The 17332-nt window shown below is 34.9% G+C and overlaps 1 protein-coding gene across 49 annotated transcripts in view; it reads left to right on the plus strand.

Moving 5' to 3' along the window:
- Positions 1-17332, plus strand: part of RIMS2 (regulating synaptic membrane exocytosis 2) — a 572826-nt gene that overhangs the window by 209285 nt on the left and 346209 nt on the right. For 3 of the 49 annotated variants that reach the window (XM_060287547.2, XM_060287546.2, XM_060287548.2), the window contains exon 1: positions 13583-13987. The exons of 41 other annotated variants lie outside the window; for them this stretch is intronic. In XM_060287547.2, the coding sequence (XP_060143530.1) occupies positions 13866-13987 (122 nt within the window). In that variant the 5' untranslated portion in view covers positions 13583-13865. Of the gene's footprint in view, positions 1-13579; positions 13988-17332 lie in introns of those variants that run through there. 5 more of the 49 variants (XM_060287542.2, XM_060287544.2, XM_060287545.2 and 2 more) reach the window with 5 other exon arrangements.

Below are 17332 nucleotides of genomic sequence, written 5' to 3' on the forward strand. Positions count from 1 at the left end.
AAGAGAAGAGATGGAAGAAGGAGGAGTAGAGATTCAAAACACATACCACTGGTTTTTGGTACCACTTCTGTTTATAACATGTTCCTGAATACAGTTGGGCCATTTTTGAGTTCTCTCTTCTGTCCTGTTAGTCTAATTACCTATCCCGTGACAGTACCACACTCTTTTTCTAAAAACTTTCTTTTGTGTTTTTTACATAGATGATTATGTTACCTGTAAAAAAGATAGCTTTATTTCTTACTTTTCAATTTGTAAGCTGTGTCTTTCCATCTCTTATACTGTTTGGTTAGTGCTTCCACTTCAGTGTTAAATAGATGTAGTCAGAATGACATCTTTGTCTTATTCCCAGTGTTAGGGTGAATCTTTGAGTCTTTCACAATCAAATATGATGTTAATTATAGGTTTTTCATAGATGTCCTTTATGAAGTTGAGGAAATTCTATACTATTATTAGTTTGCTGAGAATTTTTTTTATTATGAATGGCTGTGGAATTTTGTCAATTGCTTTTTTTCAGCCTCTGTTGAGATGATAATATGATTTTTCTTCTTTGGTTTGTTTGTAGAATGAAATGACACTGATTGTTTTCAAATGTTGTACCAATCTTGTGTTCCTGGGATACTCCTTTTGGTCATGATGGTGTTACTCGATTTATTTATTGCTGGATTTGACTTACTAATATTTTGTTAGAGATTTTTCAGTTTATGTTCATGAAGGATATTGGTGTGTAGTGCCTTTTCCTTGTAATGTCATTGGTTTTGGTATCAAGGGAATGCTGGCCTCAGCAGTTAGGAAGTGCTTTTCTGTCTTCAATTTTCTGCAAATTTGTGTAGAAAGAACTTTGTATAGAGTTTGTGTAGAACTGTCATTATTTTTTCTCTAAATGTTTGGTAGAATTTGTCTCTGATGCCAAGGGCCTGGGGTTTTTGTGTGGCTAGGTTTTTAAAACTATGAATTCAGTTTCTTCAATAGGTATAGAACTGTTCAGATTACTTATTTATTCTTGAGCATATGGGTATTTTTACAGTCTGGTTTTATAAGCCATGGCAGCTGTATTCATTATGGGAATGTCTCACTAATCATTTGAAAATCATTCTATCGTCTTCCTTTTAAAATACTGTAGACAGAATACTGTAGACAGAATAAGACCTTTTGGTAGGATACTTCTTTCCATTTTAACCTTTTCCATGTTCCCTACTGATCTACATCTTAGAACTATATTTATTCCAATTTCAACTCACCTTTATATATGCTGGTATCCTTGGGATAATTTCAGTGACCACTCCTCTGTGTCTCTGGATGGATTTGGTGACTTTTTACTTTATGTGTAATGACATTCAGTCATAATTACTTTGCCTTATAGAAGTTTTGCCTTTTAGTCTACTGTCTACTTGTTTTGTTCTTCTTATTTTAAGTCTAGGGAAGTTGTTACTTTCTTTAGAGTATGACTTGACTATACTGGTCACTTTTGAAGTAGTTGCTTTTCAGTCATACTTGAAATATTATAAACCAATATCCATTCTCCTAATCAGTGACATTTAATTGACGGAGACGCTACTTATTACTTACTCTTTCTTGAAAGTGTCTATAAATTCATTTTTAACAAGTTTCTTTCTTTCTTTCTTTCTTTTTTTTTTTGCGGTACATGGGCCTCTCACTGCTGTGGCCTCTCCCGTTGCGGAGCACAGGCTCCGGACGCGCAGGCTCAGCGGCCATGGCTCACGGGCCGAGCCGCTCCGCGGCATGTGGGATCTTCCCGGACCAGGGCACAAACCCGTGTCCCCTGCATCGGCAGGCAGACTCTCAACCACTGCGCCACCAGGGAAGCCCCTAACAAGTTTCTTTTGAGTGCCTTTTATTCACTTCCAAAATATAGCTCTATATTGGTTTTGATAATGATATCAAGGAAAATGCTTTGTAGTAAAGTTAGAAGGAGAGAATAGCTAGTTAGACATTAAGATGGGGGTAATTTATTAGGTATTGGTGGTGGTTTTGTTAGCAGCAGCACTTTTTTTTAAGCTGTTGCTGAGAAAATGATTGGTTAACACCAAAATGACCATTTTTGAGACTGTTTTTTCATTCCAACAATAATATGTATCTTGAATTACTTGGGTCACTCATGCATTAAACATATAAAATTTCATAAATTGTAACAATTTTTAAGCTAATATTAGCATAAATGTTCATATAATCCTTTTACACAGATTTTTTTTTTTACAGATATATTGGCAGTAGAAATGTACATTTGAATCTGCACAGTGAGCTGTGGGAGTATATTGCTTCTCGTTTGGCGCTTATGACACTATTAATGTTATGTACTTACTTCTAGGGGGTTTCACCACCTCTCCCTTTACTCTTTGGCTCTCCTGATATACATCAAGTAAAGCAGTTCTGATGTTGGTCAAGGTTGTGATAGATAAGGGCTATGAAATTGGACTGCCATATTGAGGTGGGCAAGGGTGAGTGTTGGTGAGTGTAGAAGTGTTTCTCAGATCTTTGAGTAAAGTGAGTAAAGTGGTAATCAATGAAAGTGCTTTGAGGTAAATGCCTGCTTCCATTTTTTGCACTGTATATTTTCATCTCTTATAGCTGATGTGATAAGACAGGCCTGAGATGAAACAATTGGGAAGTACCCTTTGGAAAAAGGACTTTCATTTTCTCATGGGTGTACATTTAGTCTTTAGTGAGACTAAAGACTAAATGTAAGTGAGACTAAATGTCTCACTTAGTCTTTGAGTGAGACTAAGGAGCCAGCCACTATAATTGTCTTATCTAGTACTGAAACTTAAGGAGCAAGAATAGTCTTTTCAAGGCTCATATAAAGGCTAGCATATCTCACTAGAGTTAAAAAATAGGGATTTGGAGTCCAAGCTTTAAATAAAAATAAAGATACATTTTCCTATTTGATATCTTTAATTGTTCAGGGATTCAGGCATCTAAATTCATCAATCCATAATAACATGAATAATAGTAGTCAGCATCATGGTGAGGTCTTTGAATTCTTTTGTACTCACTTACACTGAAATATCTGTGCTCATATTCTCTAACTTCTTGCATTTTACTATAGATAAACAATCCCTGTTCCAGTTATGCCTAGAACCTACATGTTTTTATCTACTCAAGAAGATTGCTCCTACAATTCCCTGAAATTGTGAAAGTATGGGATTGGATGGGGAATATTTAAACATTTGTAAAAATAAATGATTATAGTTCAGATTTTCAAGCTAAATATGATATGGAAAGCTAAATAACTTGAGTCATTTCCTCAATTTAAAATTTCGTTTTATATTGGGAGCATGACTACTGCTTGTTTCTTTTAAAATAGAAACATTACTTGCAGAAAGTAAGTTTTCATATCTTTTTTTTTGGCTGCGCCTCACAGCTTGTGGCATCTTAGTTCCTCGACCAGGGATTGAACCTGTGCCCATGGCAGTGAAAGCACAGAGTCTTAACCACTGGACCATCAGGGAATTCCCTTGTTTTCTTATCTTTTATCATGTGTCAAATATAAGAGGCAGCGAATATAAGAGGCAGCTTAGATTAGAGCAATGATTCTCAAACATTTTGGTCTTGAGATCTCTTTACAATCTTAAAAATGATTGAGGACCTCAAAGAGCGTTTGTTTATATGGATTATATTTATTGATGTTTATCATATTAGGAATAAAAACTGAGAAAAAATTAAAATATATCTTTATTAATTAATTTAAAAATAACAGTAAACCCACTGCATATGGAGTAGATAGAATTCTAAGTTGAGCTGTGAAGAGTTTACCCTTCCTTTGGGTACATATGGACCTTGTGACTTGTTTCTATCTAATAGAGTATGGCAAAAATGATGGGATAGTCACTTCTGTGCTTATATTACATTATGCAAGACTATGTCTTAGACTGAAGTAAGAGATTCTTCTGCTTGCTTTGAAGAAGTAAGCTACTATGTTGTGAAAGAGCTATGAGAGGATCACATGGCAGGCATATGTGGTGGAGTCTCTAGGAGCTGAGAGCATCCCCTGGCTGACAGCCAGCAAGAAAATGGGGCCTCAATCTTAGAGCCACAAGGAACTGAATTCTGCCATCATATGGGCTTGGAAAAGGACCCTGAGCTTCAGAAAGAAATGTGGCCTGGCCAGCCCCTTGATTACACCATTTAAACCATGCTTGAGTTCCTGACCTATAGAAACTGTAAGATAATAAATACATGTTTTGTTAAGCCACCACCAAGTGTGTGATGATGTGTTCTGCAGTAATATAAAACAAATATTTCAATATTTTAAATGAAAATGTAAATAAAAACTAACATTTCAAGTATTTCAAAAAGAAAAGAAAAATTTAGTGAGAAAATTGGCATTATTTTACATTTTTGCATATCCCTTTAATGTCTGATTTAGTGGAAGACAGCTGGACTCTTTTATCTCCTTGTGTATTTATTATCTTGAGATGTCACACATAAGGTAGCCTCTGGAAAACTCCACTGTACACCCATGAGAAAATGAAAGTCCAAAAGGCAAATAACATTTTAGTACTATTATGAATATAGTTTGACCCTGCAGATTCTCTGAAAGAGTCTTGGGGACCCCACTAAGGTCACTAGACTACACTTTCAAGATTTGCTAGACTGGAGATTAAATTTTTAGTAGTCTCCTGCTTCATCACCAATAGAGTATTTAAATATATACAGACAGGATTATAAAAGATAACCTAAAGTATATGAAACTCTCTGGTTTTGTCCTTGAGTTTGTCTGTGCTCTGCTCCTCCTGATAAGTAAGTGCAAAAGATCTTTGCTGACTTTAGTTTCTAGCAGGAGTGGTAGGAATATGTTTAATATGTAGTGGATTGGGACAGGGGTTTTTCTTGAAGTGATCCTGGCATCTTTTGACTGTAGCCTCTACCTGCAAAGTTGCTGCAGTCATTGAGAAATTTGGTTTAAAACTCAGGAGCAGTTTTCAAATTGTATTTTTAAATTTGTAAGCAGTTTACAGAAATTCTCATTTTTATTTTTAATTATGTATGTCCATTCTTGTGTGTGTGTGTACAGTATTTAATAATGGTACTAGTGTGTATTTCTCTTAAGTGTTTTTGTTTTAATTTTGTGTGATCTCTTTTATCCCTAGGAATCCTAAAGAATGAATTAGTCTCATGCATCTCAAGATAGCTCAATACATGATAAATTGCTGTTGTCCTAAGATTTGGGATACAGTTTGCTGTTAGGAATATTAATATAGAATCTTGTGGATTTCTTCTTTAGTAATCTATGGCTACTCTAGTTTTTTCAAGCAAATAATGCAACAAAAATAAATAGTGTAGAGAATCAAAATTTTTATTACCTATAATCAACTATTTCTATGTCCGTGATATATACCTGAGAGAGGCTTATATATGTTATTTGACAGCATTGGAAGTTCTGAGATATGATTTGGAGCTCTTTGTCTGGAAAGGTCTTTCAAGGTTTGTTTGAAGGTTATTGGTGAAACAGTTCGCACTGTGCTTACCTAATTACACAGTGCTTGAACTGGAAAATTAAACTTAAGGGTGACCTCCCCTCTCTACTGATGCAACCCCCAGCCATTTTTTTCTTTTCAGTTCTTTCTTTTATTACATTTCCACCCGAGCATTCTTTTGTTTGTCTATTCTTATGTGTTAGTTCTGAACTTATTTTTTCTCAGTAGTATTTTCAAATTTGTATTGAGTTTTCCGTTTATCCAATCTTTAAAACTATTTTAATTTTCCTTTTCTCTGTGTGAGAAAGAGAACACACAAATGTTCATAGAGCAGGATTGACAAATTTTAGTTACATCTCTCAGAAAAAGTTTATATTTTTTCAAACAGCCAAGACTGTAAGACTACAGAATATATGAACTCAAAATTGTTGTGATGTAAAAATAACTTTTTCACTTCAGTGGTATATATCTGAAATTCATTTGTATAAATTATTTGACATGGTTGAAAGTTTTGAGGTTGATTTAATACTTCTGTCTGGAAAGTGGTAAGAAACCCATTTCTTCTGGTTGAGTTTGCTTAATAAGAATTAGAGTCATGTGAATGGGGAGAATTATGAATATTTGATTTTTTCATTGCAGTATTTCCCCCTCCTGCCTAAATATATTTTGATCCAGTGCTTCAGTGCATCTTTGTGTTTTATTCTCTCAAAAAATGTGAGATTTGGGGGTTATGTTTATGTCCAGGACCTACATTGGTCTTTTTATTTATATTTTCACATAATCCTTTCTTTTTTACATTCTGGGAACACTTATAAACTGTAAAAGTAGCTTACATTTTACTTTATTTATTTTAAATTTATTTATTTATTTATTTATGGCTGCGTTGGGTCTTCCTTGCTGCCCGCGGGCTTTCTTTAGTTGAGGTGGGCAAGGGATACTCTTTGTTGCGATGTGCGGGCTTCTCATTGCGGTGGCTTCTCTTGTTGCGGAGCATGGACTCTAGGCGTGCGGGCTTCAGTAGTTGTGGTATGCGGGCTCAGTAGTTGTGGCTCGCGGACTCAAGAGTGCAGGCTCCGTAGTTGTGGTGCACGGGCTTAGCTGCTCCGTGGCATGTGGGTCTTCCCAGAACACGGCTCGAACCCGTGTCCCCTGTCTTGGAAGGCGGATTCTTAACCACTGGACCACCTGGGAAGTCCAATCATACCATTCTTCTTAAAACATTGTCTTTTATTAAGGCTTAGAGACCACCACACTTTCCTGATTTCCTCCTACCTCTGTGGCTTCTCCTCTTCTTTCTTCTTTATGCTTCCTCTTTACCTGATGACAATGTGGAGCTTAATTCCCTGGTATACCGTCTTAGACTTTTTTTTCCACTTTGAACTTTCGCTCTGGGTGATCTCATCTAATCATTACTAACATGCTGATGCTTCCTGAATTTATATCTTTAGCTGAGAACTCTTTTCTGAACTCCAAAGTGACATATCCAATTGCTTACTTATCTGGCTTTCTAGCTATCTTACATGCTCCTTAAATTCAACAACTCATCATCTTTCCCTTCCTTTTCCCTCAATCTGCTCCTCCTTTAGTGTTCTCTTTCTCAGCAAATTTTAAGATTATCTGCTTGATTACTTAAGAAAGAAATCTGAGAGTCATTTTTTTATTCCTCTCTTGACCTTCATATACTACCTCCCACCCCTGTGGCCAATCAATCATTGTGTCTTGGTTGATTCAACATCTACTTTTTAGTCTTTTTTTGTCTCCATTTTACTGTGATCATTTTAATTCAAGCCAACTAATATCTTGGTTTGACTATCGTATCAACTTTCTAATTGATGTCCTTTCATCCACATGTGGTGAGATAATTTTTTGGTGTATTTATGATGTCTCCACTCCTCCCTTTTTTCATGATGTAACGAGTAGAAGGAAATTGCGTGAAAGAAAGGAATTGTGTATATTGTGTATATTCAATATCAATATCCCATAATAAACCATAATGGAAAAGGATAAAAAAAGAAAGCAGGGAAAGAAAGAAGAGAGAAAGGGATTGTGGGTGGGAACTCTTGGAGACCACTGTTATTGCACAGTATTTCATTTGTTCTCATATTTTGCTAAAACACATTTATAGTTGTGCCAATGATTATCATTTTTCATTTTCATATAATGACAATGTGCAGTCAGTATTTCTTTCTTGAAGAATCTAGGGATACTTGGAATTTACTAGGTAGTAGAGGTGCCTTCTGGAGGCAGTTTGCAAGCTTAAGTTGAGTGCTTGGAGTCCCAAGGCTATAAATATTTCTATACCGTCGTTCCTGGACAGTGGCGCTATTAGAGATGGAATTGGATCTTATTCATATGGATATTGCTCCCTGAAATTGTAGTGTTGCTTCCAGTCATTCTCTTGATAATTATCAGGGGAATAATTACTTGGAACTAGCAGTCCTAATACTGGAGGGACTTACCAGAATGTATTTTCAGAGGTCTTCGTTCTCTTTCCTCTAACAGACAGAAGAACCTCTAGGTGTCAGAGCATATAATCACTCTGGATATTTTCATTCTAGAGTTTAAATCTAGGATTAGCACTCTACAGCCTGATTCTTGAGTCTGATAGGAAAGGTATTCCTGCTGCCAGCTTGTAGGTATGGGGACTGCTCTGGTAAGAGCTGCTCTGGACTGTTGAAGCAGCTCTGTAATACTTCTAATAATGCAGCTTGATTCAAAGCACAGTAGGATTAGCCCTCATATATCTGGCCTAGAAAGAGGAGTTGGGGAGATGATAATGATGGTGGGACTTCATACATTTGTGGAGGCTTTCACTGTTTTCCCTTTCCTTTCTGAATTAGATGGTAGAAACTGTGGAGGCTGTTCTGCCTCACTGGTCAAAACTAGGGAGATAGATACAGATTCAAGCCCTGGGAAATGCTACAGAATTTTTTTGGTACATCAGAAAATAACTGAGGATCAACACATTTAAAAAAACTTACTGGGCTTCCCTGGTGGCGCAGTGGTTGAGAGTCCGCCTGACGATGCAGGGGACACGGGTTCGTGCCCCGGTCCGGGAAGATCCCACATGCCGCGGAGCGGCTGGCCCGTGAGCCATGGCCGCTGAGCCTGCGCGTCCGGAGCCTGTGCTCCGCAACGGGAGAGGCCACAGCAGTGAGAGGCCCGCGTACCGCAAAATAAAATAAAATAAAAATAAAAATAAAAAAGATTAGAAAACACTGATTTGGGAGACAGAGTGGAAAAGGATAAAGCAATGGAACTGCCATAATTATCAGATTATGGCTTGGGAGGTGAGCAAGACGAACAGCTTCTACTGACGAGGAGATGGTTTGGAAAACCTCCACACATTTTAACAGCCAGATATCTCCGTGTGAGATATGAAGAAGCACCTTCTCCTCTTACAGCAGGCCTGATGTAAAGAAGTTAGTACTAAGTTTTGTTTTCTCATCTCATTTGGATGTTTCATAGTACTAATTAAATAATTTGACTTATTACAGAATTTTAGGAACTTATCGATAAAGAAGAGAATAGATACCAGTGCTAATGGGTATAGCCAATCATGGGAAAACTAATAATCTAGTATTTGATTTACTTGAGCATTGCTAAGCAAAAGTTTATGGGCTAACATCATATTTAATATATTATGGTTAATGAATGACTTCATTGTAATTGTAGAAGTCTCCACATTACGTAGGTTAAATTTTGGCTTTTCTTGTGGGTACTGTACCAAAAACTACAGCATAATGGGAAAAAAATTCTATGATGTTTTCACCCAGAGATCATCAATATTAACATTTTGGTGTTTATGCTCCTAGTGTTCTCTCAGAATTTGAAAATTTTAAAAGTTTTTACTACATACTACTAAATATTTCTCAAAAAGGTTCTATCAGTATACACTGCTGCCAGTAAATATGGTTTAAGAGTGCCCATTCTCTGACCTTCTGGGCAATACTTTGCCAGTTTAATAGGCAAAATAAATTATGTTTTTATTTTTATATGAAATTTGGGGATTACTTTTAGGTTGAACTTTTTAAAGCGTTGATTGACTTTTTTACTATCATCTTTAATGAAATTGCCTCTGCTGCTCAAAGTTTCTTAACATCTCTTCTTCCTTGGGAACTCTAGTTGGCATTGCCATTTCCATTGAGGAGCTAAAGATTCTAATAGAACAGTCATAGAGAAAACAATTGCCAACAGCTACACCATTTGTGAGAGTTAATGCCTCTCTGCAGGACTAGGTGTAAGTATGGAGCTGACCTTACTTGAAGGACATTCTGAATTTATCTCATTTTTGCAGAAAGGTGTAAGCATAAGCATTGCATCCCTTCATTCAGCATCTAACGAACAGGGATATAGAAACTTACCCAAAGAAATTCTATAAATATTTTTTGCATGAATAAATATGATAAGTAAAAGATACCTAACATTATTGTTAGAATCCTGGTTCCAATAATTTGATTCCTTAGATAGTTCATAGTGAGGTTACTTCCAAGTACTATATACTTTATAGTTTATAAAATACATTTATATATATTACATGTTTTCATATAATAATAACTTTATGAAATAAGTGATGTAGCTTATTTTACATTTGAAGAAACCGTAGCTCGGATATATAAAGTGAACATCCTGAAGTATTAGGGCTAGATAGTATTAGGAGTCAGTACTTAAATCCAGGCCATTTGACCTCAAGTGCCATGTTCTTTCTGTCCTTATAGAAGCCGCTGATATTTAAGTTACTTGTGAGCCTTCAGTATGTAGAAAATTTAAAACAAATATTAGCTATAAACATTCTTTATAATATTTAGGATATTTATAACAAATTACAAAGTCCATCCAATGAACAATGTTTTTGGTTGCAAATATTGGTCTTTCTTCTATTTATTAAGCCTTATAACATGATGTGGTAGGCTAAAACAAACAAACAAACAAACACAGAAGCTAAGAACCAAATTAAGCCCTGAGCAGTTTCCTGTCCTACTTATGGGATGTGAATAAAAAATAATTAAGTTTTCCATAAAATTTAGGCTTCTTATTTATTAAGCACCTACTCTATACTAGGCACTGTGGTAAACAAATAAATGTGGGCCTTAATCTCATGGAACTGAGGGTGAAAGACATTAAACATTCTTTTTCAAGTAAATATATAGTTATACTTTTATCAAATGCTATGAAGAAAAAGTATAGGGTACAATGAGAGTGCATAACGGGAGACCTAATCCAGGTCAAAGAAAGTTTTTTTGAGAAAGTGACATTTGAGCCCTTAAGGTTGAGTAGGAGAAGGTGAAAGTTGATAATGAGGTGGGAAAGTGGAAGAAATCTCCTCTGAGATATTGAAGGAACTGTGAGTAAGCCAACCAGAAGTGTGTGTTGTCCAGTGACAGCTGGAAAATAAGGCTCTGAGGAAGGTCGTTGCTATATTGTTTACTTCAAAGAAACCATTTTGAGGCTCATTCCAGTAGTCTTTCTATTGCTTAGACCATTTTTGAAACTCTTGCTGTGAGCTTGCCTTCAAAGAAACTTTTTTTAACGACAGAGAGTGTTTTGCAGTGTAATAACCTTCTTATTTAATAGAGTTGCTTTAAAATGGCTTTTGATTATTTATAAAAATTGAATCTACCCACAAGGGGGAAAACTATATATATATATATGTATATATATATATATATGTATATCACAGATGGTATAAACTTTGAAAGTAAGAATTTAAAAATGCATGTTTCCACTTATGGAAACTGACCTTTCATAGATGTGAAAATCAACCTTGTAATCAGAGGCTTAAAAATTTGAAGCACATCAGGTTGCTTCTGTTTGAGTTAAATGGAAGAAACCCATTTAAAGTTACTTGTGAGCTGAAAAATTTGAGATGTTTGCTTTAACTGAAATATACTTGACTGGGTCACTGGCAGGTAGGTTTCGTGTTCATCTATGGAGACTGATCTGTTTACAAATAGATGTGCATATATGTCTGTATATGTGTATGTGTGTGCGCCCACGTGTGCACGTATATAGAAGATAGAATGACAGGGAAGGAGCATGTGAAGTGGAGTCTGAAGCAAAGACCTTCATTCAAATACTCTATCTTTTACAAGCTGTGTGATCTTTAATCCCTTAACACCTAAGTTTCTTTTCATCTATAAAATGATAGCAACTTTATCACTTACTCATAATGTTTTCTAGATATTAAAAAAATTTAGAAGTACTTTATAAGCCAAAAAATACTTTATGACTATTATGTGTACATTTCATAAATAGATTAGTGTGCACCTATAAAAATCTAAAATAATAAGCAAAATAGGAACACTCTTAGTTGAGGACAAATCCATAATTGAAGACCTTAGTTTATAAAAGAAGTAAATGATTTGTTTAAAAGTTTATATTATTACATGTTTACTTTGTGTCATTTAAAAATTTATATTATTGTTTATTTTGTGTTGTTATTTTGTGACATGTTTATTCATGTCAAAAAAGAATTCACCACTTCTAAAAAAACTTCTTAGTGTATTTAAGTGCATATTTATTGATAGTGGTATGTGTGTGAAAGGGTATAGAGGAGGTTAAGGCTAAAAGTTGAGGGAAAAAGGGCTAAAAGGGATGTATCTGTTAAAGAAATGTCATGATTTAGGAACAATTAGAGATCAATAAATATATTAATCATCTCTGTAAGTGAATTGATTTTTAAAATTTGGTTTTAAATTCACCAGAGCTACACCAGAGCATCTGTTGTAGAAAGATGGATGATTCTGGATATAGATTAACCTAAGATTTTATCTAAACCAGAATTACTCATTAAGAATGGATGGTGATCTGGGGTACTCTAAGACCACTGGGGCCGTCAGGAAATATCCTTCTGAAAAATACTGTGACTACCATTATTGAAATAAATTAATAATAGTTGATAAAGTCTCTCTGGCCTTCATTGTGTTTTTCTGATTTGTGAGAAAGTTCATATTTTATGTGTGCTGTTTAAGTGAGTTTTAATTGATAAGGTATAATTTTTTTCTACCATTACATAAATATCATGTAGTCACTATGTATGGCCTTTAGAAAGGGCCCAGATTGAACATTGTTTACTTTCCTTTAATTGTTCATTTTCCTTTAAAAATAAATAGATGAAGACTTTTTTGTTTTGTTTTGTTTTTTTTGCGGTACGCGGGCCTCTCACTGTTGTGGCCTCTTCCGCTGCGGAGCACAGGCTCCGGACGCGCAGGCTCAGCGGCCATGGCTCACGGGCCCAGCCGCTCCGCGGCACGTGGGATCCTCCTGGACCGGGGCACGAACCCTTGTCCAATGAATCGGCAGGCGGACTCTCAGCCACTGTGCCACCAGGGAAGCCCGATGAAGACGTTTTAAAATTAAAGAAGAATTAAGACAACTAAGTACATGTTTTCCAAATGTCTCTTGAGAATTATGGCATTATAAATGCAGGCAATAAAAGCCCTATTGTCTGTTATATTTTTATTGCTTCATGATATCAAAAGAAGGATATACTACTTTTTTTTCAAGTATTTTTTAAAAATTTATTTAATTTATTTATTTTTGGCTGTGTAGGGTCTTCGTTGCTGTGTGCGGGCTTTCTCTAGTTGTGGCGAGCGGGGGCTACTCTTCGTTGCGGTGCACGGGCTTCTCATTGCGGTGGCTTCTCTTGTTGCAGAGCATGGACTCTAGGCACACAGGCTTCAGTAGTTGTGGTTCGGGGGCTCTAGAGCGCAAGCTCAGTAGTTATGGCACACGGGCTTAGTTGCTCCGCAGCATGTGGGATCTTCCCGGACCAGGGCTCGAACCCTTGTCTGCTGCGTTGGCAGGCGGATTCCTAGCCATTGTGCCACCAGGGAAGCCTACTACTTATTTTTTGAGTGTTCTGGTCCTATGCAGCAACCTGTACATTGATGAGACCTATATACTCTGTTGCTGGAGTTATTCATTTTTCAGGGAAAGAGAAAAGGGTTGGGAAATTTATAGTTTCTCTCCCTCTTACCTTGTAGTAACATTGAGAAGATACCTTGCCCCATTTTTATTACTTCTGAGATTTTATTGCTGGTAGCCAGATGTGCTGAAACTCCTGATGACAGCATCTATTCATTGCGTGTTTTTAATAGGCTGAGAGAAATATGAGTAGAGTACATGAAAGCAGCTCAGCTTCGCACTTCAGCTGGGAATGCCCAAAAAGCTTACTGCTGTTTAGAATTCTTGCTACAGTCAGGAGAAAGCCGAAAGCCGCACGGGTACTGAATCTTCTACGACTGAATTAGAAGAATAATGACTGTACAATTAACTATCAACCTCTGCTCATTTAAGCGCAGTTTTTACAGAGCTCAGGAGAAATATGGAACTTGATTGGCATGTTTTTATTTGATGGTGTCTGCAAATAGATGACTTTAAAGACAGGTGGTAAGGAAAAATAAGAGAAGGAAGAAAAAAGGAAGGAAAATGCAATTTGAGACATTGCGCCAGGTCTGCAATTCTGTTTTATCTCATTTTCATGGGGTTTTTTCATCCCCACCAAATATTTTACAAAATGAGCTTTTTGGACAAACACTAAACAATACAAGGTGGGTAAAGCTAAACTATATATTCTTCTACTATTGATATTTTCAGAATAATAATCTTATATGTCTGTAAAATTGTTCAGTATTGAAATATTAGTAGTATAAGGGTGTTGTCTTTTTAATCATAAATATAAAATTTTATGTAGTTCTTAATTGATTTTAAGAAGGAAAATAAGCTTACCTCAAAGCACAGAAAGCATCTTAAATTTAACTAGCTTGACCTCTGAAACATAATACAGGCTGTTTCATGATTTCATTTTCTAATAAAATGATTAACTTAAAATGTCTGATAGACATTTTTCCTTTGTGATCACGCCAGTGATTACATTGCATATATAAGGATGGGGATATATAATCATATGTGATTTGTTGGAACATCTGAATTAGCAATCATGCATGCTCTTTATAAAACATGTGGAAGATGTTTTCTAGGTCTAAGACATTTCTCTGTGCAGGGTAGATCAATAATCACTTTAAAACAAGCTATATTATGGAACTGCTAATAACGCTTTGTATTAGGTCAGCTAGTTTGGAAGGATGCTTTGTTATAAATTCCTATTGCTTTTTCAACCTGATCTTTTTTTGGTGTGTGTGTGTGTGTGTGTGTGTGTGTGTGTGTGTGGTGAAGGTTGTTAAATTATGGACATATGTTTTAGATGGTTTCTCTGGCTTACACTAAAAGAGATAGCCTATTAAAGAATGCTTTTAAAATGCTGTTTTATCACCCAGTTCTCCCCTCATTTAAGTTGTTTGCGTTTTGAGAATTTCTAATGTTATATACCTAGTGTAGAAAAGACCCCATTTAAACTAAATATATGTGGTGAAAGACTGAGAAGGAAATTCTGTGAACATGATAATGCACTGAAACCTTCTGGAAATTGAGGGAGAACTAAGAGTGCATAGGATATTGCATGGTTTTTGCTGGTCTTTTCCTTTTAGGGTCTCTGAACAATGTGAGGCAGCCTATTTTAGAGATTTAAAAAATACCTATTACACAGTATATGTTTTGATTTAGCAAATGAAAAGGAGGCTTTTAGAATTTGTTGACATTTAAAATGTTTACTGATGATAAATATATCTATGACCTTTTCATGGAATATAGAATAACGTATCTTTTTTTATAAAATTTCACTTCTTTCCCCATACAGTTCTCTTCAATTAACTAATTTGATTGTTTTTTACGTTCAGTTTTTGGACTAATTTAAAATACGTGAGTTATGAAATTCTGTGATATTCTAAAATAGGCTATCTATATTTTAAGATTTTTTTTTCTAGTTTAGTAATACATTGCTTGAGTATCTGTAATGATAAAAATAATCTGTATTGCATTTTACATTTACATAAAAGAGGCAGTATGGCTTTCTTAAAATTTCCATGATCTGAAGCTATCAGACTTTTAGGATTGGTACTCATCCTTTATACATCTATTCCTTGTTTGATTTCTGTTTCTTTTTTTTATGCCAAGAATTTATGTGTTAAAAATATTAATATTTGGGCTGGGTATACATTCACTTTAGAAGTGGTGCTATTAACAGCATGGTATGGAATTAGTTTTAAAGTATATGTTAGTAGTTTTAAAATATGAGAATATCTATTTTTTGAGGGAATCGTGTGCATCCCTATTACTATTCTTTTCCTTGGCCTCAAGTTTCTATTATTGTTGGCATGCTTATAATTGCAATGCTCTCATTATTAAAAAACCTGGAATTTTATGTTGCTGCAGTTAAACATTACATTGTGAAGTTTCTAATGCTTCTGTGAGGCCAGTCTTATTTAACTTTTTTGATTTTTTGTCTAAAATTATCTGAAACTACCAGTTAATCAATAAAGATTTATTCTGTTTTAGGAGGAATAAATCCCCTGCCTTTATATATTTTTGACTTCTTAGTCTTCAGAAAACATGAAATTTTTTCACATGTAGCTCTACTGATCTTCATAAATGCGAACTACTTGATTTACTTTTAATCAAGCAAAACCAGTTATACAAAGAGTTATTATTTTAGAAGTATCAAAGGTGAAAATAAGTTTATATGAACTTATAATTAATATTGCCACATATTCTAATGTCTTGGTTACTTTGGGTTCAGATCAGATACAGTGGACTTTTAAAATTCTTATTCTGCTTAGACACTGAATCAGAAAAGTAAGATGTCGACTAAAAATATCATTCTTGAAGAAAAAATTATGGAACAAAGATGATATGAGTATGTCATCAGATGATGTGCTCTTACAACAACTTTAAAAATGTTTCTAAATAACAGGCCTTTCAACTTTGTGGACTGGACATAATAAAGGTCTTAAAGTTGAAGCATCAATTCTATAACTGTCACTCTGGAAGAGCAGTGTTGGTTGTTATTACATTAATAATAATTGTTTAATTGGATTAGTTGAAATGGAATATTCAGTCATTGTATTGTGACATTAAGTATGATCTTTAAAGTGACAGAAACATAACATCATAGATATGGAAAATTGCATTATATTTTATTCTGAATTGCTCTCTAGGAGAAATTACTAGAATAGCACTATGTGTTAATAGTAGACAATCTATTATCGAAAGGGAACTCTGTCAACTAGTTTTCTTGAGACTTTTTCTAGGTAACTAATCTTGTCCCTAAATTTGCAACTCAACTTTCATCAGATTTTCAGGTGGTAGGGCAGTTTACTTCTATGACATACAAGCAATAAAAGGTTAAAAATGAAAATCTCCCATAATAATTATTTCAAAAGCATTTCCAGGTTCAACTTGTCAAAGAAGCAAAGATTTTCAATACACAATAATATTTATGCATTAAAAGTCACTAAACTGGAGGTAACTATAGATTGTTAAAATATTTTGTTATCTAATGAATAATTGAAATGTATTTATGAGTGAAAAAAATCAAAATATTTTAGATGGGCTTTTTGTTGGAAACCATATATAATGACCCTTATGTTTCAAACTGAAAGTTCTTAGCTGATTCTCTTATCATTGTGGTTGTTGAGTACCATTTTTGTGCATAAAGGAAGTGGAAGGATATTATCTTCTTTTACAGCTAAAATAAAACAACCGAAGGTCCAACAAGAAAAAAAAATTTGTGTTGGCATCTAATGTAAATCCACTTGATAGGTTTTGATAAAATGACACTTTAAATTCTTATTATCAAATTTTCTTACTGTAAACTCATTTTTCCCCAAATTAAATTATTTAATCAGGATACAAAGATAATTGCTTTTGTTACCAGCAAAAAGTTCTCAAGTACTAAATTCATTATAAAATCTAAATTTTGTGATCTTGTCTTTGGAAGCAAACAAAAATGTTGGGATGCTAGAAGGTATATTTTTAAGTGTTCAGGGCCTTGAGTAATC

Source organism: Globicephala melas, chromosome 17, assembly GCF_963455315.2.
Source record: "Globicephala melas chromosome 17, mGloMel1.2, whole genome shotgun sequence".
Taxonomy (NCBI): Eukaryota; Metazoa; Chordata; class Mammalia; order Artiodactyla; family Delphinidae; genus Globicephala; species Globicephala melas.